The sequence below is a fragment of the Narcine bancroftii genome, chromosome 1, assembly GCF_036971445.1.
Source record: "Narcine bancroftii isolate sNarBan1 chromosome 1, sNarBan1.hap1, whole genome shotgun sequence".
NCBI lineage: Eukaryota > Metazoa > Chordata > Chondrichthyes > Torpediniformes > Narcinidae > Narcine > Narcine bancroftii.
Genome location: NC_091469.1, coordinates 196,488,111 through 196,511,862, shown reverse-complemented (window position 1 = coordinate 196,511,862; position 23,752 = coordinate 196,488,111). Strand labels below are relative to the sequence as shown.

The 23,752-nt window shown below is 40.9% G+C and overlaps 1 protein-coding gene across 5 annotated transcripts in view; it reads left to right on the top strand.

Annotated features, from left to right (window-relative positions):
* Nucleotides 1-23,752, top strand: part of gsna (gelsolin a) — a 65,824-nt gene that overhangs the window by 10,332 nt on the left and 31,740 nt on the right. For all 5 annotated transcript variants that reach the window (XM_069887399.1, XM_069887435.1, XM_069887428.1 and 2 more), the window contains 3 exons: nucleotides 13,818-14,020; nucleotides 16,102-16,256; nucleotides 17,436-17,597. In XM_069887399.1, coding sequence (XP_069743500.1) covers nucleotides 13,828-14,020; nucleotides 16,102-16,256; nucleotides 17,436-17,597 — 510 coding nt within the window. In that variant the 5' untranslated portion in view covers nucleotides 13,818-13,827. The remainder of the gene's footprint in view (nucleotides 1-13,817; nucleotides 14,021-16,101; nucleotides 16,257-17,435; nucleotides 17,598-23,752) is intronic.

Below are 23,752 nucleotides of genomic sequence, written 5' to 3'. Positions count from 1 at the left end.
ATATTTGGAGCATAAATCAAGATCAGAACAATTCAGGCAACTATTCATCAATGTTCTATGTTCTTCTAGGCAAGTGGAAATGCTTCCTAGTTTGTCTGAATCAGTCCCATAAGACTTGTTTTTTTTACACGAGTTCTATGGTCAAATGCTGGACATTTGAAATACAAATAGACTTCTGTAATCCTTGGTCAATCAGTAACTGTAGAGAGAGAAATGGATTAATGCTTCTGATGACCCTTCATCTAAAGTGTTGAATCTGTTCCCCTCTCCAGCTGCTGCCTGTCCAAGTGTTTACAACATTTTCTGTTTATTATTGGCATTTGTTTCATTCTGCAGTGGGATAATGATAGGTGTCATTAACAAGCCACTTTTTTTGTGCCAAGAATTTCCTTTTGGCTAATTACGAACAGGCTGAGTAAATTCCATGAGTTTAATTTGTGTACTGTAATAAGAGCCAGCATTTATTCTAGATTCTGCAACCCCCGCCCTCCAACCCTTGCCCTGCTGTATTGTCTACTGCAGGTGGTGGTGCGCTGTTAGCCAGAATCCGACACACACAAGGTAAAGACTGTACAACAGGCTTTAATCCACAAAGACTTCCACAGAGCCAGGCTGGCTGTAGCTGCAGTAACTCTGGGTGAGCTTCGGGAGGGTGATTGACACCTGACTGAGTGGGGCTTGATCCCTTCAGGCCGGCTGATTGACAGCTGGCCAGGTGTTGTCCTGTCCCCTTACATTCCTGCAGGTACAGGTGTTGCCCCTTGCAGTAGGCCGACGGTACCCTCCTGCAGGTACAGGTGTTGCCCCCTGCAGTAGGCCGACGTTACCCTCCTGCAGGTACAGGTGTTGCCCCCTGCAGTAGGCCGGTGGTGTACCACCACACAGGTATGTTTGCTGTATATGTTTTGGTTGTAATGAGTTACTTTCTGAATCGTATCAGCATTCGGGGGGGAGGGGGAGAGGGAAGAATCCTTTTTTCTAATTACAATAGTGTTTTGCAGTCACCATGATTTTTTTTGCTTCCAAACTTATTCAATTACGTAATTGCATTATAAGTTGAACAGTTCTGGCATTTCTTTTACTAATCTATTAATACCATCTCTGTGTGAAGCACCAATAGATACTTTAATGTATTTGAGCTCATTTCAAGATGTTTTATTTCAAATATACTTGTACAAAAATTAAATATAGGAAATGCATGTCTTCCTTTACGTTGATTACATGAGCCTTTTATTTTGAGATCTTTTCAGAACTCCCTGCATGTTTAAACTTTTGGCTGGTGAATCCCTTGATCAGCTGCAAGCCTGAGGCTGACTTTATTCATGATCTTTTTGTTTGTGGAGGTTTGCATGATGCCTATTTTAATATATGCAGAGGGATTAGGTTTGAAGCCTCCTGAGGCACCAGTTCGTTTCTGAGCAGTACATGTGTTGCTTACCAGCTTGATTTCTTACATGTATGGTTTAACTCAAAGAAAAACATTGAAGGTAGCAAAGCTAAAGATGGAGTCTTCCAGTATTTTAGTTGCCTTGCTATCCTTTAGTGTGTCAGCCCATGTGTCATTTGAAATGACATTGAGTGTACATTTCACACAGGATGACATTTCACTCCACAAGAGGAACCCATTGTGCCTAAACACTTTTTTGAATGTTATTTTTCATTTTTTTAAAAAATATACATAGTAAAATCTTTAATTTCTCTATTAAACTTTTTCATACAAAAAAAAACAAAGAAAAACCCATCCCCCCCAGCTTCCTACCAAATATAAAATCACTCACTGTCAGAGCTCACACTTTTACCATCCGTAAAGAATTATGCTATGTGGGGAAGTCACATCTGCTTATATTGTACCAGCATCTGTTGTTATTATAACTGGGCCCCTATGTTGACCAGATATGGCTGCCATAATCTTAACAAATTTATCATACTTGTTTTTTAGATTGTATGTGATTTTCCTCCACCCCCCACCCCCCATAGGTATGCAACTATTCATCTTTGCAATCCATTGTGCTAATGGAGAGTTAGACTTCCAAGTAGTTGCAATATACTTAGCCACTGCTAAAGCTACTTTGATAAAAGAAATTTGGAATTTAGTTAATTTATTACTTATTTCAATAAAATTACCCAAAAGATAAAGTGCTGTATCATCTGCGAAGGCCACCCCTGTTATCTTTGTTAATATTTCTGCAATATCCTGCCAAAAAGGCCTCAACTTCATACAGGACCATGTAGCAGATTAAAAACGTTACTCTTTCAATCCCACATCTAGAACACATTTCTGATATTTCAGATTTCGACTTAAGTAGCTTCTGTGGTGCAAGATATAATTGGTGTAGGAAGTTATACTGAGCCAATCCATAGCTTGCATTTATAATGAAACAATCGAATGTGAGTCATGGACCATTAAGTAGAACGAGTAGTCTCTTTCTTTGGGATTGAGTTGCCCCCAAATATCAATCAGATTTAAATCTTTTATAAACGATGGTGTCACTATTGCCCTTGTTACTATTCTTGCTGATTTATCCACAATCTGATCCAAACAAAAATTAAATTCTCCCCCGCGCCCCCAACCCCTGGACCAATATATCTTGTCTACCTTCTGATGCTTTTAAAAAGACATCCTTCATAAAGGCTTCATCATAATTTAGAGTATAAATATTCATAAGCGTCCAGGATTCTGCATAAATTTTACAATGTACCATTACAAAGCTTCTGGCTTGGTCAGTCGATACATCTTCTACAATTACTGGTACATTTTTATTAATTAAAATTGCTACTCCTGAAAGAAGATGATATTACTTGCCTCACCAATACTCTTTTTAATTTAGCATGTTCCAATTTAGTAAGGTGTGATTCCTGCAAGAAAAATACTTCTGTCTTTAGCCTTTTAAAGTGTGCCAAGACCCTTTTTCATCGGCTGTTTAGCCTGTTAACATTCAGATTAATAAACTTTAACATTCTATCCATACCAGTTCTTAAACAAATATTGTTCAATAATAAAACCTTTTTGAATATTCAAGTAATATAGTGATCTTTCCCCTTTTTAATGTTCTGATGGTGATGTAACAAAAAAATCCTGGAAGCCCATGAAGTCTTAGTGCCATCTTGCAAAACTGCTCCTCTCCTGGCGCCACTATCCCCTTTAGACTGGAGCCTCCACCCTGCTACTATTTTTACCAAGTTGTCGGTCTTTCTTGAGCTCTCTGTGCAAATTTCAATAATTTTACTTGATCCCATTGTAAACATTCTTCTTAATCTTCTTGTTCGATATCTTTAATCTTTTCATAATCTTAGAAATTCTTCTACTTCCTTGGTCTTGATAAAATGTCAATTTCCATCCGTTACTTTGACACTCAAAGTCGCAGGACGTATCATCGAGTATTTCCTATTCTTTGACTGCAGTTGCCTTTTTACATCATCATTACTCTTTCCTTTACTTAATGAAAGTTGGGTTAAAGTCTTGAAAGAATAACACTTTTCCACCATCAATCTCATATGGGCCACTGTGTTGCTTGGAGTAATCAAATGTTGCTCCTAAAGCCACTTCTCGTTCCCGGTAACTCTAAAGTCTTTCCAGGACCGGCTGTGGTTGCTGCCCATCAGGTCTTCTGGGTCCAAGGGTCCAATGAGCCCTTTCTATTTGTAGTTTTCTGTTCTATTTTTTTTCTCCCAACACTTGTGGGATCCAAGTTTCAAAGAAGCTCACTGGGTCTCTCCTTTCGGTCCCTTCATTCACACCAATAATCTCAACATTATGGTGTTTGCTGAAATTCTCCATGTGGTTAATCTTATCCAAGTCCCATTTCTTTGCATCCTCTTCTAAAGCTTTCAGCTTTTTTTGGATTTTAACCAAGTCAACTTTCTCTTGGCCCAGTTGTTGCATTAAATCCTCAATTGCCTCTTTTTAAATTCAGTCATCTTCTCTGACATATCTCTCATTGTGGTTTCAATAGCCATGAAATGATTGCATAAAGTCTCCATCTTATCCAGGATACCTCCCCCAGCGCTGCCGGGTTCAACTGGTCCCAAGGCCGCCTTTGTGCCATTCTCTTTCAGGCTTTTACTTGATGTTCCTGGTTGACTCGTGACTGGTGTCTCCTCTGGTTTTTTTTTTCTTTTTGCTGTCTTGGCTTCTTAGTGTTCATTTTGTTCATTCACTGAAAAAATTCTTAATTTTAAACTTTTAAACAGTCTTTTTAATATTCTTCACGGAGAGCTCACCCAAAACATGTCTAGATCCTTTGCACAGCCATGCTCCTGTGCCTATGCACTCTTAACTTGCTTGTCTTCAGTTAGTCTTTCAGAAGTATGTTCATCAATATTCTCCCCCTGCATTGACATTGATCCTGTTGGTCTCTGATTTTCTTCCTTTACTTGGCCTGGATCTGTGCTGTTAACAAATGATCCTTGTTGCTCAGTGCCACTGTTGTATGCAAGTATTGGTTGTGTAAAGGGGCACATTTCTTCATGAGGCAGCTGCTTCTGCCCAATTCTGTTTGTGCTCATTGTTTTCCACTGGAGCCAGATCCTTACTCGCTTGCTAGCACCAAGTGGCTTCATTGCCTAGTTTCTATATTCATCCCACAGTGGTTTGTGCTGATCTATGGCAGATTTCTCATGTAAAGGCAATGGGACTCATCATCAGGTGGTGGTTGGTTGTCTCCATGCTTTCTGCCTGGTGTTGGGGCTTGCTGTGCCAGAATAGTGCCAGGGTGGCTTTGAGCATTCGGTTCCTGGCTTGCTTCCATTAACTTACACTCTTTCCTCCTAGCTGTATGCATACCTCTGGCATAGCTGATGTTGCAGCAGAATGAGACAGTCTGACTTTTCCTCAGGTGATGTTTGTTATTCCATTTGTTTGAAACAATGACAAAACTTCTCAACAATTTTATTTTCCACTTGTGCAGTTCGTTACAGGAACAGGTTGTACTCCAATGCCACAGGTGAGCTCCTGGATGATTAGTAAACATCTTTAGCAAACAACAGTGAGGAGAACCACTTCTTCCTTTGATATGGGGTAATATTGAATTATCTCAAGCTGGTGAGAAGAGGATGGATCAGTTTATTTATAGATGGAACCCAAAGTTATTGAGTAATTATAATTTACCTGTTTTGAAACACTTAATGGATTTATGGTATTTTTTTTTAATTGAAGTTATGGGTACTCAAGGTAAGATTTCAGGCAAAACTCCTTTGTATCAAAATAAGCTTTTCCCCTTTACACTTAATAATCAGCTTTTGAAGTTATGGGATAAAAAAGTATTAAATTCATGTAAGATTGTTATGAAGCAGGATGCTTTATTTCTTCAAAGAATGAAAGAGAAATATTCTTTTTATTATCAAATTTAAAGCTTTATTGTTATAGTTTTGGATGTACTTTATGGTTACCTAGATGGTCTAAGTTTGAAATTTTACTTACTGAGGGTGGTAAGAAGGGATTTGTATCTGAGATGTACAGTTTATTACAGAATTAAATGCCTAAGTTGATTTACATAAATCTAGATTGAAATAGGAAAAAGATTTGGGTAGACTTGTTTCCTCAGGATGATTGGATGAATTTATGTAGGGATAGTATGACTAAAATTATAAATTTAAGGTATCATTAGTTCATAATAATTTTATTCATCAATTATATTTTACTCCAGAAAAATTAAGGAAATATAATTTTCTCTTCAGATTTATGTTTTCGATGTCATAAGGTTGTAGGTTGTTTTTTTTTTTACATTCTACTTTCCTCTGTGAAACAGTGAAACCTTTTTGGAATAGACTTGAACTTTTAGAAGTTATTTTGAAAGTGAAATTTTAATTAGATCCTTTAGTATTTTTGTTAGGTAATATTAAGAGGTTGATCTTAGAATTAGATTAAATAGATCTCAAATTGCATTTTTGAGATTGGCATTAGCTGTAGCTAGAAAATATTTGGCAATTAATTGGAAAAATGAAACTGATTTGAATATTCAGAGATAGGATTTGGCAATGAGATCTTGTATTCCATTGGAGAAGATGTATAATTTGCATGATTTTTTTTAATAGTAAAACTTAGAGCCCTTATTTGGATTATATGGGTTTGAGTTTTTGAACCCCTGGCTGCATTCCAATCCATGGGAGTTAATTAATGAATTCTGTTGTTATGGTTGATCTCTTTTTTTGGGGGGGTAGGTTGAGGGGGTTTGGAGGGTTGTAGGGGGCTAGTTTATTGAAATATCATGTATGTATTTTTTGAATTGTTTTTGTTTTATTCATTAATTGTATGTATCACTATTATGCCCCATGATTTAATAAATATTCAAACAAAAAAGGAGAACCACTCCTTGCACTCGTGTGAGGCAAAGGTTGTATTTTGTCTTTCTGTAGAGAAGGGTGGGTCTTAAAATATTGAAAGGGTTTGTTTGGCTGGATAATGATCTGCTCATACAAGGAAATAGAAATGCACAGGAAATTGTGTTTGTAAATGACAGTAAACTCTCCAATGCTTGGCAGCACAAAACTACATTTCCAGGAAGAAATTCAATTACTCTAAGGATTTATCAAGAAAAAAAGTGGGGAAAAAAATTATCAGTCACACTTAAACTAACATTTACCAAATGTGCCAGCTGAAGCAGAGGCGCCACACAAAATGATTGAGATAAATGCAATTTGAGGGAGAGAGACTCAACAAACCTGAACCCTTGCATGACTTCTGTCATTCAGAGTTCTTCCGAATGACTTGAAGGACTTTTTTTTTGGTGGGGGGTGGGGGGTAGGGGGTGGGGGGGTGGGGTAGGAATTGTGCAGTTGAAGTAGCCAGGTAAATAAAATAAAAGGGATAAAAATAAAAGAGAAGGAATATAAAATCAGTCTATTTGCAGATGACATCATAGTATACTTAACAGAACCAGAATTATCAATAAAAGAATTACATAAGAAATTGGAGGAATATGGAGAAATATCGGGGTACAAGATCAACACAAATAAAAGTGAAGCGATGCCAATGAATAATGCGGATTTCACAAAATTTAAGAAAGAATCACCATTTAAACGGCAAACACAAGCAATCCAATACCTAGGTATTAGACTAGTTAATAATCTAGGCCATCTATACAAATTAAATTATCAGCCATTAATGAAGAAATTACAAGATGAACTTAGAACATTGGAAAGATTTACCACTAACACTGATAGGAAGGGTAAATTGCATTAAAATGAATATCTTCCCAAGGATATAATACCTATTTCAATCATTACCAATTCCCTTAACGGAGAAATTCTTCAATGAGCTAAAGAAAATAATAAGGAAATCCATATGGAAAGGGGGGAAACCGAGGATAGCACTAGATAAATTAACAGAATGGTACAAACAAGGGGGCATACAGCTTTTACTTTAAGAATTATTATAGAGCAGCACAATTAAGGTATCTATCAGATTTTTATCGAACAAGAGAAAAATCAGATTGGACCAGGTTAGAGCTCGATAAAATAGGGGAGAAGGTAGCAGAAATTATACTTTATAAGTGGGATAAAAAAACTGGTGCAATATAGAAGTTCACCACTACTGCACCATCTGCTCAACATTTGGAAGAAGATTCACGTAGAAAGGAAAAAACAAATTACCAACTACCAAAATTATTATTGATGCAAAATCAACTAATCCCTTTCACAATAGATAACCTTTCCTTTAGCGAATGGGAGAAAAAAGGGATCAAAAGAATAGAAAATTGTTTTTTGGGAAATAATATCTTTTGAACAAATGAAGTATAAATATGGTATAACTCACGGTACAATGTTTGCATACCACCAACTGTAAACCTACTTAAAGGACAAATTGGGAAGCAGCTTTGAATATGTGATTACAGACACAATGATAATTAAAAGATTTATAACAAACATGTACATCAAGCTGCAAGAGAAAGAGAATGATGAAATAAGCTGTAAACCCAAACAAAAGTGGGAACAAGATCTAAACATAAAGATAAAAAATGGGAAAAGCTATGCTCCGGAACTATGAGAAATACAATAAACACAAGGTAACGCATGATACAATATAATTGGTTACACAGGCTATATATCACACCCCAAAAGCTAAAAAAAAATGGGACCCAACAGTATCCAATAGATGTTTTCACTGTAAGAAAGAAATGGGAACAACAGTACATGCAATTTGGGCATGTGAGAAAGTGGAAAAGTTTTGGGAAGATCTAAATAAATAAATAAAGTCACAGTATTCGAACAAATTTGGGAACTGTACATGGAACACAACAGAGAGGGCCTACTGTGGACCCCCTAAAATGATAGAATGAGAAGAAGACGAAATGAACTCACCCAGTGTGTAAAAATAGATGACACAATTTTCTTGTTTATTTTCATTGTGTGATGACATTGTTTGATGGGTTTATTGTATATGTTGAATGTATAGTGGGTGGGAAGGGAGGGGGGAAAAGGGGAGAAAATGACACTGTATATGTGTCATAAATGACAAAGAGGGAAATGTTTGTGTGTATTTTGGTTAATATGGTTCATAGTGTGAAAAATAAAAAAAAATTAAAAAAAAAAAGTAGCCAGGCAGCTATTTGAAAGTTGTAAATGTAGAAATGGTATGAGCTTTGAAAATGCATTGGGAGGATCCTTCTGTCTGAGTTCTACTGGGGTGTCACTGATTTGGAGCAGGATTGATTTGTACTGAACTGAAAGTAGATCCTCCACTTTCAGTACATTGGAGTTATTGCATGTGGTAAGCTGTTAGACAGAATCAGACACACACAAGGTAAAGACTGAACAACAGACTTTAATCCACAAAAACTTCCACAGAGGCAGGCTGGCTGTGGCTGCAGCAACTCAGTGAGGCCTAGGGAGGCCGGTGCAGGCTTGTATCCCGGAGGGTGATTGACACCCAACTGGGTGGGGCTTGACATTCAGGCCGACTGATTGGTAGTCGGCCAGGTGTTGTTCTGTCCCCTTACACTCCTGCAGGTACAGAGGTTGCCCCCTGCAGTAGGCCGGTGGTGTCCCACCACATTGCAACTTGTGTTTATAGTGAGCACCTTTAAATTGAATGTTGACCTGTTGTCCACTTGCAGAAAGTGCATGGCCAATTGTATTATTGCTCGAATCCAAATCCAGTTTCCTCACAGCACACTTGCTTCCTGCCATAAAATATTATGCTTTGCATTGGTTTGTGGCTTTGATTCTTCATATTCCTTGCTATAGAAACCAAAGTGACTCCAGTTTGACTATCTCCCAGCATGAAAGTCATCTGATATTAAAATTTTAATCACCTTTGGCATTTCTTAAAATGTCACTCTGAGATTTTGTCCACAAAACAGCAATGTCCATGGTGCAGTTGTCGGAGGAAGCTCATGCTTGGAGTCTTCCTGAGAGAGATTGTCTTGCTGCATTGATTTCTTGGCTGTTCAGAATGGAACTTGCAGATTGTCCTCTGTGTGGAGAATTGAATTCAGTACAGTTATACTTTTTACTCCACAGTTTCCCCAGAGAGATGAACAGGTGGCTCTGTATAAAATGATCCCTGGACCCACGAGATTAATCTTGACTATTGACAAGGCGACAGGCTTACAGAGACTGCTAGTGCCTTTGAGCTTGGCATTTGAAATAGCCTTGAGCTCAATGATAGACTTCAGGGCTGTTGATTGGAAAGTATGGAGTTCCAAGTAGCTGATGGGAGGGGAATTCTTTAATTGAAATAACTTTAAAATTGTCCAGGTATAATAGAATTCTGGAGTGATGTTCTAAACCTCCCTGTGGGCAGACTGAGTTTGTCTCTACAAGAGATTAAATAACTTCATTCAAATAAGAGTACATTTTTCAGTTGTGAACTTTTGAGATGAGTTGTTGATGAAAGGTTGATTTTTGTAGGCATGCAACGGTATTAGAGTTCCAGCGACCTGGGTTCTAATGCTTGTGCATTCTGTTCGTGACCTTCAAGGGTTTTGCCCACATATACAGGGTTGGTGGGTAAATTGGTGTAATTTGGGTTGAAGCCACTGGATGAGGCCCAGATGGGTGTCTGGATGTGTTATCCAACAAGCCACTGGAAATTCATTGGAAAGCAGTAATTGAGGATTGGAAAAGGATGATCACAATTTTAGTTGTCTGAAGCTACTTGAGACTGTGTCCTGTCGATTTGTATTTGGCAGCAGGGCAAAGACGGACACCATCAATATTGAAAAAGGCTGCAGACCAAAAATGTAGAGGTCACCTCTTGATTCTATTAAGTAACTTGCATCAAAATATCTGGAGGGTATACTGTTGAAATTCCCCAAAGCGTGTGTGGAGAAAATAGATTTTTTTAAAATTGCTTTTTTCCTTCCCTTCACCTCCCCCCACCCCCCCCCCCCCCCCCTTACCCCCAACACCAAAAATAAAGTACATGCTGTTCCACAGTGTGTGTGGCTTCATTTCTTCAGGAGGATTTTCTGTGGTCTGGGGAATGTTGTAATTGCACTGCTAAAGTGTCAGTTGGTAGAAGATGGAAAACAAGTAGGTAACATCCTCTTGCCTTTTCAACCGGTCACCTAGAGCAGCCATTCTCAACCTTTTTTGGTGATGGGCTCCTTCCCCGTGAAGCAGTCAAGTTTTGGTTTCTTCTGTACTTCTCACCTACCGACTACATAAAAAAAAATTTTATGACGTCAGTCTGTGGCTCTCCTTAAATGTGCTGTGGACGGTGGCAGTCCCCGTTGTGGGTGTTCTTAGTTTGGCAGTCCATGAGATCATGGACAGACATGTCAGTAAGGGAATGAGATGGAGAATATAAATGGGTGGCCACTGGGAGATACCCGCTATTGCGGCAGACGGAGCCAAAGTACTCTACAAAGCTCCCAGCCTGCGTCCAGTCTCTCCGATTGTAGAGAACACCACAGTGGGAGCACTGGTTACAGGAGCTACTCATTTCAATACCCTGCCCCTTTCCCTTACTGACATGCCTGTCCATGGTGTCGTGCACTATCATTCTGAGACCACCCACGAATTGGAGGATCAACATCTCATCCAATGGCATAGCGAGGTAAAATAGTGCCTTTGGCACTGAAATTGGGCGCCCCTTCCGGTTTATATATTTTAAAAAACACAAATTGGACAGATGGGAGGTTTTTACGCATAATTGGGCTAGTTTTGAAGATAGGCCATGTATTGAGCACATTCTCAGAGGTCATGAATTCCTGTTCCCTAAATCAGCATTGTTCCTCATAGTCAGACTCATTGTAACAAGGTTAGAAATGGGACAGGTGAAAGGTTTTTAACAGGGAGAAGCAGACTCTTTCCCGCCATCCTCCTCTGTTTAAAGCCCCTGTGCTTGCCATGTGTTTAGACTCGTTTGCTTTGTTGAGAAACCAGCTTATACAGTATATTGATGTACAACCCCTCCAGAGCTAGGCACAGGAGCATTCTGTCTGGAGAACTACAAATGCATTGCTGTTAACTGCTGTTGTACCAGCGGAGACTGAATATACTACTACACATTGTTCAAGACAATGGGAGCTCGGATGGGCTTTCACTCCTAGACGGCTACCAGTCAGCTGGCATGTTCAAGTGCCAGAAAGGCGTCCACTCCGTGGCCACCTAAACTTGCCAGCTGAACTCTGCTAATCACGCCTGCCGGCGCATAATCTTTCTGGGAACGCCTAAAAGTGGCTTTTATTTCTGACACCTTCCTGTTCTTTGCTTATTCTTTGAAGAAGAGCTCAGGTCTGAAATGTCAGTAATATATCAAAACATACCAGAGGCGTAGGTTAATTGGGTGGTGCACACTTGTGGGCCAAAATGGCCTGTTACTGTGCTGTATGTCTCGACTTTTTTTAAATTAAAAAAAAAATCTTTACCTCCTGTGGATTCGGAGTTCCTCCAGCAGGCTGTGTGTATTTACAACAATCACAGTGTCTGCATACTTTAGTGTTTCACTTCATATCCAAGTGTTTATCTCGAAGTCTCTTAAATGCTACTATTGTATCTGTTTCCACCACAATTCATTGCAGCCCGTTGCAGGCACCCATCACTTATTGTAAAAACATTCGTTCCATGCATCTCCCTTAAACTTCCTCACTTGAAGCACATGTCCTCTAAAATGTGACACTTTTACTCTGAGGAAAAGATTCTCTCCAACCTCCCAGAGCCTCATAATTTGATAGACCATTGAGAATCAAGCTGTGTTTGTGGGTAGAAATGGTTGGTCAATGTGTTGGGTCGGGACCCTTCATCAAAATTAAAGAATGAAAGTGGGGGGAGAGGAAGCTGAGAAATAGTTAAGGGGTAATAGGGTATTAGATAGAAGGTGAAGGAGGTGGAGTCAAAGGTAGAAGGAGAGTAAACTGGGGGGGAGGTTAGAGAAGTAAGAACAGAAGCAGTGAAGGAGATTGAAACAGTGGAACCAAATGGAGGTGGGAATTAGTTAATTTTGTAGCATGATCACAGGCCCTTTCAGCCCATGAGCCCAAGCCGGTCAATTGCACCCAATTGACCTATAACCCTGCTGCATTTTGATGGGTGGGAAGAACATAGAAACTCCTTACAAACAGTGCTGGAGTCGATCTCAGGTCGCTGGCGTAGTAACAGCATTGCACTAACTGCTACGCTAGCCATGTCGCCCATTAGAAAAATCCATGTTAGTGTCACAGAGTTTAAGAACATCCAGGAAGACTGATATGTTGTTCCTTAGGTTTATGTTTTGCCTCCCTTGGGCAGTGGCTGGGGCAGAAGACAGACATGGGAATGGTGAGATAAATTGAAGTAATGTACCTACCGACAGAGTGGGTGAAGTAGTCTCCCGATCTTGTGCCCTGAAAAAGTGCCAAATTTCAGCTTTAAATTACAGTACTCGGAAGCTGCGCCCACTTGTTTCCGAGGCCTGCTGAAGTAGAGAATAAAAACTGAAACCCCAGTCTAAATCAAAGTTTTTTTTGTAGTTAGTCTCCAGGGTAGAGCTGCATTTTACATGGGCAAGGAACCAAGGGTGTGTCAAACTGATGAACACCCTTGATGTGTTTCCTGCACTTGTCATGAGAACACAAGAAATGGGAGCAGAAGTCGGTCGTCTGGACTGTCGGTCGAGCCTGCTATAAAATTCAATAGATCAATGCTGATTTGGTCACGGACTCAGCTCCACCTATCCCCTGCTTTCCCCCTAATTCACCTGCCATGCAAAAATCTAACTAAACTCTATTTAATGAGGTATTCTCTTTCTGGGGAGAGAATTACACTCTGGCAGTTGGGGAGGGAAGCAGTTCCTCCTCATCTCCATTCTAAATCCACTTCCCTGAATCTTGAGGCTGCATCCCTAGTTTGAATTTAAATTTAGACATCCAGCACAATAACAGACCCTTCAGGATCACAAGCTCATGCCACCCAATTGTTGCAAGAAACCTTTTTTTCTATCATAATTTTGTTTTGGTATGATCCCTTCTCATTTTTTTGAATTCTAATAAGTATAGACCCAGGTGATTCAATCTCTCCATGTTGGATAAACCCCTTATCTCTGGAATCAACTTGGTGAACCTCCTCTGCACCGACTCCAAAGCAAGCCAGAATTTCCTTGGAGACTATTCCTGGCTCTGGTGAGCAATGGAGCTTAATCATCAATATCTCCTTGCCATTGAAGTTTAACTCTTGTCCATCATGAGCAGATTGTTCAGGGAACAGACATGCAAACCTTGGCAGCCAGGTATATACAGTGCCCATGTTCAGAGAATCAGTCTCTAGATGTTTTATTTTCAAGTTTGCCTGTTGACTTGATCTGGAATGGCACAGATCTGGGACTTGAGAGGCTGGCTAAGATTTTGTTTATTCTCATAACTGAGCAGAAGTAAAAGAACAATGTTGATCTCTTTCAGGTTTTCCACAATGGTTTACCATCCTGAATTTGAAAATGCTGGAAAGAAGCCTGGGCTGCAGATCTGGAGGCTGGAAAAGCTGGACCTTGTGGCTGTGCCCAAACACCTCTATGGAGACTTCTTCATTGGAGATGCCTACCTGGTAATGCGCACCATTCAACAGCGCTCGGGAAACCTGCAGTACGATCTGCACTTCTGGCTGGGTGAGTTTAGCTCTCCGCACCACACTGGCTTCCAACCCCGTTGCTATCTTCATGTAGTTGGCACTTTCCTCTGACAAATATCATTCCAAAAAAGGTGGCCTAAGCTGTTTCATTGAAGAGCTGGACCATGGAATTTTGGATGCACAGCTGGTGGATTTGTGTCAACTTTGAGCAAGAAATTAAATCACTTGGGAGTATGGATCTAGGTCCAGCTCGAGGGTTCAAGTTCCAGGCTGTAAATATCTCCATCGGCAGTTTTCAAATACTAAGTGTGTTTGCATCAAATTCCAGTTAAGGTCAAGTTGTTTATTTTAGATATAACTGTGAACCTGTGTCTGCATATGAAGCAAATGTACAAGTAAACTAGAGCAGTAGACTTTCAACTTGTTCTCACACAAACATTTACCGTATATACGTGTATAATAGTCAATGCTGTATAAAAGTTGGCCCCAGCTGTCCACTTTCAGAAGCTCCCGACACCTCAACCAAGAACTCTCAGCAAGGCCCCCGCCTAACTGAGCTGCTGACACTTCGATCAGGGACTGTTGCCAAGTCCCCCACCTGCCCGCCCATCCAAGCTCTCGACTCCCTGAACACAGAATTATCACCCTGTCCCGACTGGCTTCACACCCATCCGAGCTCCCATTATCTTGAACAACACAGGAACTCGTGTAGTACTATGTGTATCATCGTCGACCCCCTAAATTTTTCCCTAAAAATTTGTCCACAAAATTCAACTGTTACACACTTAAATATGATTATTGTCCTCTTAAGTACAACAAACAGATGCATCTAAAGTCGTCCATGCTGGAGCCTCCCAGGTAGGTGAAATTCCAGTTTCTGAACCACCTCCAAAAATCCCCTCCTGGCCACAGACAAGAGCAGTGGTTTTCAACCTTTTCCTTTCCATTCACATATACCACTTTAAGTATTCCCTATGCCATCCATGCTCTGTGATTAGTAAGGGATTGCTTAAGGTGGGATGTGAGTGGGAAGGGAAGGATCACTGCTCTAGACCCAATTGTTAAACTGTGCAACTAATGAATCAATTAAGTATAATTAAAATGGTGGTTTTCAAACTTTTTCCATTCCACCCACGTATTACCTTAAGCAATCCCTTACTAATCACAGAGCACCGATGGCACAGGGATTACTTAAAGTGGTATGTGAGAGGAAAGAAAAAGGTTGAGAACCCCTGGACTAGAGGGTTTGAATATCAGTATGTGGCAGAGGGTATCCTCCCCTCATCCCATCCCTCAATATAAAACTTTGCAAAGGATGAGCAAGTTGCTGCTCACAACTTCTGATGAGGGCTCCCACTCCCAATGTTCTCTCAGATCCTGGTTAATGAGTGTGGGTTTTTTAAAAATCATCTTCGCCAATCAATGGGAGTTGTTCATGGCAGAGATTGTCATCTTGAATTCATCCCATTACTTGGACAGATGCTCTTGTTATCCAGTGGAAGGGGTAGTCAGCAGGGCAGGATGGAACTGAAGTGTGTGTTTGTTTCCCAATCTCTTCATGGTTTTCTCCCCCTAGCCCCACAACTCATTGAAAGATCTCCTTTTTATTCTGATCAACTGCACATCCTGTTGGGAAGGCTTAATTTTTTTTTTGGCTATTTTTGGGTTTTTCCTGAATTCTCTTTCTGAAACCCCTTCTATTTTTTTTTAAATGCTCATTTTTAAAGTCTACCTTTTTGACCAAGCTTCTGATCATCCATCCAAACTTTTCTTTATGGGTTAATAACAAATTACATTGGATGATACCAATGCTGCTTTTGTGTCATTTCCTGTTCTATCTCCACAATCTTCAAGTATAAACCTAGTTGTCCTGTGAAAAATGTCATGAATCAGTCTCGACCTCAGTGAGCAGAAGTCCAGATGAGAACAGTTTGCCTTAATGGTTTTGAATTGCTTTGATTTTATTGAAGGCAAGTTGTTTTTGATTGACTACATCTTCCTATTGTGGCATTTTGATAAGGAGTCGTCCAAAGATTTTAAATGGTTATGTAGTTCACAATGAAAGAACTTGTAATCTCTGGCTTGTTAGTGTGTTTTAAAGCTCTTTTCTATGAGCAGGAGATTTGTGTTCCCAAGATGAGATGGGAGCAGCCGCCATCTTTACAGTGCAGTTGGATGACTATCTTGATGGGAAGCCCATCCAGTACAGAGAGCGACAGGGTCATGAGTCAAATGTCTTCCTTGGCAACTTCAAGTCTGGCATCAAGTACAAGGTGAGGATTTGGCACAAAACAATCAACAGCAGGCCTGATTTGTTTCCAACTATTTGAGCAATGATCATGTTTTTTTTTCTTTGTGTTATTTCCATGAGCCAATGGTGGAGTTTGTTGCTGTGCTGGGGTGAGTTTTAATCTACAGGGCCATAGTATTTACTATGGTGATCCTCTTGGGGAGATGTTTCAAGGGACTCCACCTGACCTCGATTGTTATTGGGCTTCAATCTCCTGAGCCAGCTCCACTAACTGCCTGTACACTGCTAATGCCAACAGATGAACGATGAACAAATTCTCTCATATTTTGTTGCTTATTAAAGTTTGTGAACTTTTAACAGGTTTAATGTGTGAAGTAGCAAAACTAATGGAATTGATGTACACTTCAGAAAGATGTTGTAAGCCAAAATAAGTGTTCTAGGTATGGCATAGATGTGGGTACTTTTATACTTTCTACCTGGTTATGAATCTCCCTGTGAGCCCCAAACACCTGTACTCACTCCTGGTGGCAGCCCGAAGCCCGAATTCAATGACTCATTGCGTTGTATCCGAATTTGCATTAAATCAGATCGCGTTAAATTGGTGTTCTACTGTATATATTGTCTTAAAAATGAAATGCAACATTTAAAAAAATTATATTTTATGCCATGTATTACTAAACCTGCTGACAATAAATGTTGGATGAAATTTTCCAGTGGTTCTCGAAGGTGGAACAGTATGGATATAGACCATTCTGCCTGTAATGTAACCATTGGAGACCCATCCCTATTGATTCAATCTTTCAGCTCTTGTCCAGTGTTGTAAGCAGACACTGAATGTTTAATGCAGGGTGATGTTTGTAGATGTGAGATCAAAGTTGACAGCTAGGAAGGTGTAGGCTACTCAATTGACTTGTTGAACATGACATTTCCTTGTGTAATGATGGGAATATTACAAAATGCATAAAAAGGGTTTGGTACCAACTGAAAATGCAAAGATTTCATCAAAAACTTTTTTTAAGGGTAGTGGATACTTTTAAAACTATCGCCAAATGGTTGGGAGCCATTGCTTTTATAATAAAAGTTATTCATTTAGGCTGTTTAATGTGACTGGATATTGCCATTTTTATGACAGGATCCTTGATGCATTAAACTCACTTCTAATTTGGTTTCTCCACTGTTACTGTATTTCTCACGTCTGCAGGCTGGTGGAGTTGCATCTGGTTTCTCCCACGTGGTGCCCAATGAGGTAACAGTGCAGCGATGCCTCCATCTGAAGGGCCGCAGGGTTGTACGTGCACTGGAGGTCCCATTGTCTTGGGACAGCTTCAATTCTGGAGACTGCTTCATCGTTGACCTGGGAGATGTGAGTCCACAACCACCATTCACTGATGTTTGGAACCAAATTGGGAATTTTGTGTTTAGTTACTGAGAAGGCGCCATGATTAACAATTGCACTCTACAAAAGGAGAGGTGAAGAGGAAATAACCAATGTCTATGCCCAAAGCATTCTCCTCACCTGTTGAACATAAACTTGCACTTTTATATGGGCACCAGTTAACATCCCAGAGGACTGAAATTAAACCTTCCAATTCCTTGTGAGGTTAGCTGAGTGGATGCAAAATTGTTGCATCACTGCCTGTGACAGTGATGGCTCACCTGATCAGCATTTCTTGGCTGGGACGTGATGAACCTTGGGAATTCCCTGCATAAAAGAGGGCTATAAAGAACCATTCACAGAATGAATTTGAGATAGCGATTGATGTTTGAATTTTAAGGGATTTGAGATATTAAACTATTGCAGGAAAGCGATGATAAGGTTGTTTTTTTAAAAATTGCCCTTTGTTGATTGACTGAGCAGGTATTAGGAGCCCAATGATCAGAAGGGATCACGCTCTGCTGAGGTGTGGTCACCAAGGCCATGAAAGGCCATCAGACAGCTGCCATTTTGCCAGTTGTAGAGTTGGTTATGGTCAAACAGCATGGAACAGGCCCTTCAGGGCCCAACTCGTCTGTGCCACCAGCCAAGGTGTCATTCTGGGCAAGCCCCACTTGCCTGCATTTGGTCCATATCTTTCTAAGCCCTTTCTATCCAAAAGTCTGTCTTGTGAATTTCAGAACTGCATGTGATTCTGAAGTTTCCTCTGGCAGTTTGTTCCCAATATGGACCACCCTCTGAGTGTGGGGGTTGGGGGAGGGAAAGTTGCTTTTCATGACCTTCTCCCCTCTTGCATTAAACCTGTGGTCTCCAGTTCTGAAGTCATCTTCCCTGGGGAATATAATGATGAACATCCCATGGGTATCATGATTTTTATAAGCCTCTGTAAGAACACTCCTCATCTTCTTATGCTCCTGGGCAGCCAACCTCAACCTTTTTCTGGTTATGACACCCTTAGGGTGCTGCTCAATGTTTATGGGCCCCCTTCCCTATGAAGAAGTCAAGTTTTGTTGGTTTCTTCCATACTTCTGAATTCTATCTCTGGGTTCCTGAAATGTACTGTAGGCCCTGTTGAGAATGGCTGCTCCAGGGAATAAAGACCCCAGTCGATGCCACCTCTCATCCCCTCCTTTCCCAGTAACATCCTGGTGAATCTCCTCTCCACCTGTTTCAATCTATTGATGACCTAAACTTAATGTTGTCAGACTTGAGTGAAATCCCAGGGTGATGCTTTGGGTGAGAGATTAACCACGACCTCCACTTGTGTTAACGATACCCCTAATCTGTCCGCCGTGACCTTTAAAAGCTGCAAACTGAATGTAGCATTGCCTGCAAAAGGATAGTTGGAGCCAACACCTGAGGGTAAAAGCTGGATGGAGGAACTTGTCTTGCATTGTAATTCTATGAACTTTCCATTGAATAAAAACTTGCAGGCTGCAGTTAGTTACCATTGAACTCAAACCCACTGGTTAGTCAAAGAAATTCCACAAATGTCAGAAATATTTTCTAAATTGTGTTTCAGTGCTGTTAACAGCCCTGCTGTAATGTTCATTGGATAGTGGGGTTTGGAAAAGGGAAATAGTTTCTTGATCTTGTTGGTAAAATCTGATCACTCATACAGAAAATCATATTCTAATTCTTTGGCTTGGCTTCGCAGATGAAGATTAATGGAAGGGTAATGTCCACGTCAGCTGCAGGCTCGTTTGTGGCTGACAAGTCCGATGTGGGACAGGCAGACACGGTTGCAGCGGTTGCAAGGGAAAATTGGTTGGTTGGGGTTGGGTGTTGGGTTTTTCTTCCTTTGTCTTTTGTCAGTGAGGTGGGCTCTGCAGTCTTCTTCAAAGGAGGTTGCTGCCCGCCGAACTGTGAGGCGCCAAGATGTACGGTTTGAGGCGATATCAGCCCACTGGCGGTGGTCAATGTGGCAGGCACCAAGAGATTTCTTTAGGCAGTCCTTGTACCTCTTCTTTGGTGCACCTCTGTCTCGGTGGCCAGTGATTACATATACAGTAAAATCCACATTATTTGGAGTTCAAGCAAACAGCAAAAAAAATTGGAAAATAAATGGATTTTAAAAAATAAAGAACTTTTAAAATTGACATGCCTCACCATTGGTTTGCCAATCCATGCAGCACGCAATCTCAAGCAACCAGAAAATTCATTGATCTAGCATCTACCAATCCTCATGGATGCCAGGTAGCAGGGGTTTTCCTGTTAATTAGGAAATTAACTTTTAAAATCATAATTATAGAACAGTTGAGTAATCTTGCTGGTGCCAATGACTTACTTGTTTCCCACCCTGACTCCTAACTCCTTTGTGGATCCGTGAATCCAGGCCTCTGCAGCCATCTCTGGATGACTGATTTGTTTATCACTTGTGCTTGGACCTGTTAAAAGTGATTACTTCTGCTTTCTAAGCTTGCCCTATGGTTGATAAGTGTCCTGAGGCCAGGAATCCATCACTCATATATTAGCTCCTTTACCATTTACCAAGGTATGAAAAAGCCCACTCCAATACCTGTTTTAATTTTTTTTAAATTTTGAGATACAGCAGGGCAAAGGTCTTTCTAGCCCATGAGCCTGCGCCATCCAAATATACCCATGTGACCAATTAATCAACTAACCTTGAACATCTTTGAAACGTGGGAAGGAGCCCATGGGGTCACGATAGAATGTACAAACTCCTTACAGATAGTGGAGGATTTGCACCTTGGTCACTGGTGCTGTAATAGAGTTGCACTAACCATGCCATCCCCAGTTTTTAATGTCTTTTTTTTGCACTGGGTGTTGACTGATCAACTAGGATAAAGAACATTGGGGTTTGTGCACTCCTTTATAAAAAAAAAAAAAAAAAAAAAATAATTAATCTAATGAGTTGCTTAAAATTCAACTTGTACAGATGTCTAACCTTTTATCCGGGATCGTCAGGACCAGACACCTGCTGTTGTATGGAATCTTCCAGATTTCGGAGTCATTTTAAAATGGCGGTCCCTTTAAGTAGTTGCGATGTTTCAAAATTGAGCAAAATCACACAAAACGGGGGCATGTGGGTGTTAAATGAATTTAGATAAATAAGTTCAAGTAGCCTTTACTTGTCATCTTAAAACCAAACTGCAAATGCAGTACACAATTTTTAAAAAAAAGAGACCATTTTCTCCCATACGATGGCGCTACATAAATAGCATGAGGCTACACAAAAAAAGCGTAAGACGACACTATTACTATGCAAGATCAAGCTAAATAAATAAATAAAACAGTGCAACAATACAGTAATTAATAAAAAAACGACAATAGGCACAGTCGAGACAAGGTACAATATAATAGATTCTGGCGATTAAAAGTCTGATAGCTTGAGTGAAGAAACTGCCACCATCTCCGAAGAGGCCACTGGGGGCTGCTGCCACGCTGCCATCTTGGACCAGGATTGCAGAAATATAATAGACTCTGGCTATTAAAAGTCTGATAGCTTGAGTGAAGAAACTGCCACCATCTCCGAAGAGGCCACTGGGGGCTGCTGCCATGCTGCCATCTTGGACCAGGACTGCAGAAATATAATAGACTCTGGCTATTAAAAGTCTGATAGCTTGAGTGAAGAAACTGCCACCATCTCCGAAGAGGCCACTGGGGGCTGCTGCCATGCTGCCATCTTGGACCAGGATTGCAGAAATATAATAGACTCTGGCTATTAAAAGTCTGATAGCTTGAGTGAAGAAACTGCCACACAGCTCACAATCCATAGGAACTCGAAAGGGCCACTGGGCCCTGCAACTTCTAGGACCCCTCCCCCCCCACCCAAACCAGGCATACCACACTGCTGCTCCAGACACCACGGCACACCCTTCATGGAACCTCAGCCGCCAGCAACAGCAAAGCTAAAGACTAAAGGCCTCGTCCCCACTGTAAAGACTTGATCTTCACAGCAGTCAAGGCTGCACAGCTTCCTCCTCCTGAAGGTCTGTTATTGCTTGGGAATTTCCATAATGCAGCAGTTGTCTCATGATGCTCTACCGCCCATCTCTTTCCAATTTAAAAATTGTGCACGGTGCTTTACTTAGAGTTACAGTAGCACTAGGTCTGGAGAGGACACTCTGGGCTGCTGCTGCGTCGCAATCTTGGACTCAACAAAGACCATTTAAAAAAAAATATCACTAGCGTTTTTGTTTATTTTAAAGTAAAACTAGCTCAGACATCGCTGACATCTCAAATGGTGCAAATGCATTAAATGCACAATACAGCATTACAGCTCAAACACCACGTCAGAATGAACTCTTTTTAAAGACTTCTTCCGTAGGGGGATTCTGCAGCTCTCTTTGCCATGAAAGTTGCTTCCAAATATAACTGAGTTTTAAAAATGACCCTGTCATCCCTGTCCCCTCCATCTCTTGCCTTCAGTGGAAAGGTGACTATCAGCCCTGAGCAACTGGTGGGAGAGAAGCTGGCTGCGGCTGGCTCACTGCGGGTCAATGGCCATCTTCCTTACCCATAACCCCCATGCAGGTGGAGCCACTCCATGTATCCCTGGCGCTGGCAGAGCAGTTCCAGCTGTGTGGGGGATTATGGGTAATGAATTCAGCCTTCACTCCTGCATTGAGCTGTCATTGCATTGGTGAACTTGGGGCTCAGCTGCACTGCCCCCTGCTGCTGTGTTGAGTTAGTTGGGGGAAGGGGTGGAGGTGGAGTGACGCATGGCTAGAGGGAGGTAAGGGGGGTGCGATGGATGGCCAGGGAAAATGTATGGCGGAGGCTAGGAGCAAGGTGGTTGGTCATATTCATTAGCATATTGTTACGGACAGCCTGCAGTTCAGTTTAGACTGCAGGCTGGCTGCAAAAATGTCTAGGGCCACCACAGGAAAAATTCTGGATGGGAATTGGTTTCTAATTCCCACCTGGTACTTTTTACGCAGCCAGCGTTGTGGGAATTTTCTGAGAAATTCTCGTTATGTAGCGGCAGTGTAAAAAGCATATTTGATGAGCAGATGTCATCTACCCAAAAAACTGCTGGGTTTTGGAGTTTGCCAGTGTTCAGAATCCTGGGGGCAGAGAAGGTTTGGCCCTATACTCCATTTGTACAAATTGAGTGGCATCAAATCCTCTTTCTCATTTTGTCAATAATATTGACTCCATTTGAATTGATATTTCTCTTGTAGTGACTAGGAGACTGACTGGCTTGCCATTTCACTGTCTTCTATTTAAATTCAGTTTTATTTTGCAGCTCACTAAATAGTTAACTGATTATTCTCTTCTGTGACGTTTCTTTCATTGCTCATCTGGAGGTGGTGCTGCAGAGAAACTGGCCTCTGGTCTGCATTCATTAGTTAACAATGGAATAATGTGTTGCTAGCTTACAGTACCCTACTTGCTAGTCTCCCATGTGATTTGAGGATGAGTATCCTATGCTCCCATTCACCTTTCATCATTCACTTGGAACATGTTGTTTTCCATGCCCCCAATGAAATCGGCAAACCCACTCCTTGACCTTGCAAACTTTCCCTCTCTGAAAAGTCACTTTTATCAATGCCATCCATGGTTTGCCAGCATCCATGTGTAGAAATCTTTTTTTTAATTAAATTTAAATTATCTTTAAATTTAAAATTCAGCCATACAGCACACTAACCAGCCATTTCAGCCACAAGTGCATGCCACCCAATTTATACCCAATTAACCTACTTTCCTGGTATGTTTTGAATGGTGGGAAGAAACCAGAGCCCCTGGGGTAAACTCATGCAGACACGGGGAGAACCTAAAACCCCTTACAGGAATACGAACCCCAGACCCAATTGCTGGCACTCTAAAGGCATTGCACTAACTGCTATGCCAATCGTGCCACCCATCAGTCAAAGATTTTGTTGGTTTTACGCTCCCCGTATTGCGAATGTCTCTTTACTTGCAATTCAAATGCATTATGGTGTGGAAAGGGAATGATTCTAATATCTAATTAGGCCTTCTCCTTCGTTACCAGCCCAGAGTGTGGGTCCAGTCATTGTGTTCTGCCCAGCTAACTGGCTGCCCTATGTCTTATTGGGACTTCTATAGTGAAGTACCCAAGTCCAATTCCTCTGGTGTTGTCCCATTGTTAATGGCCA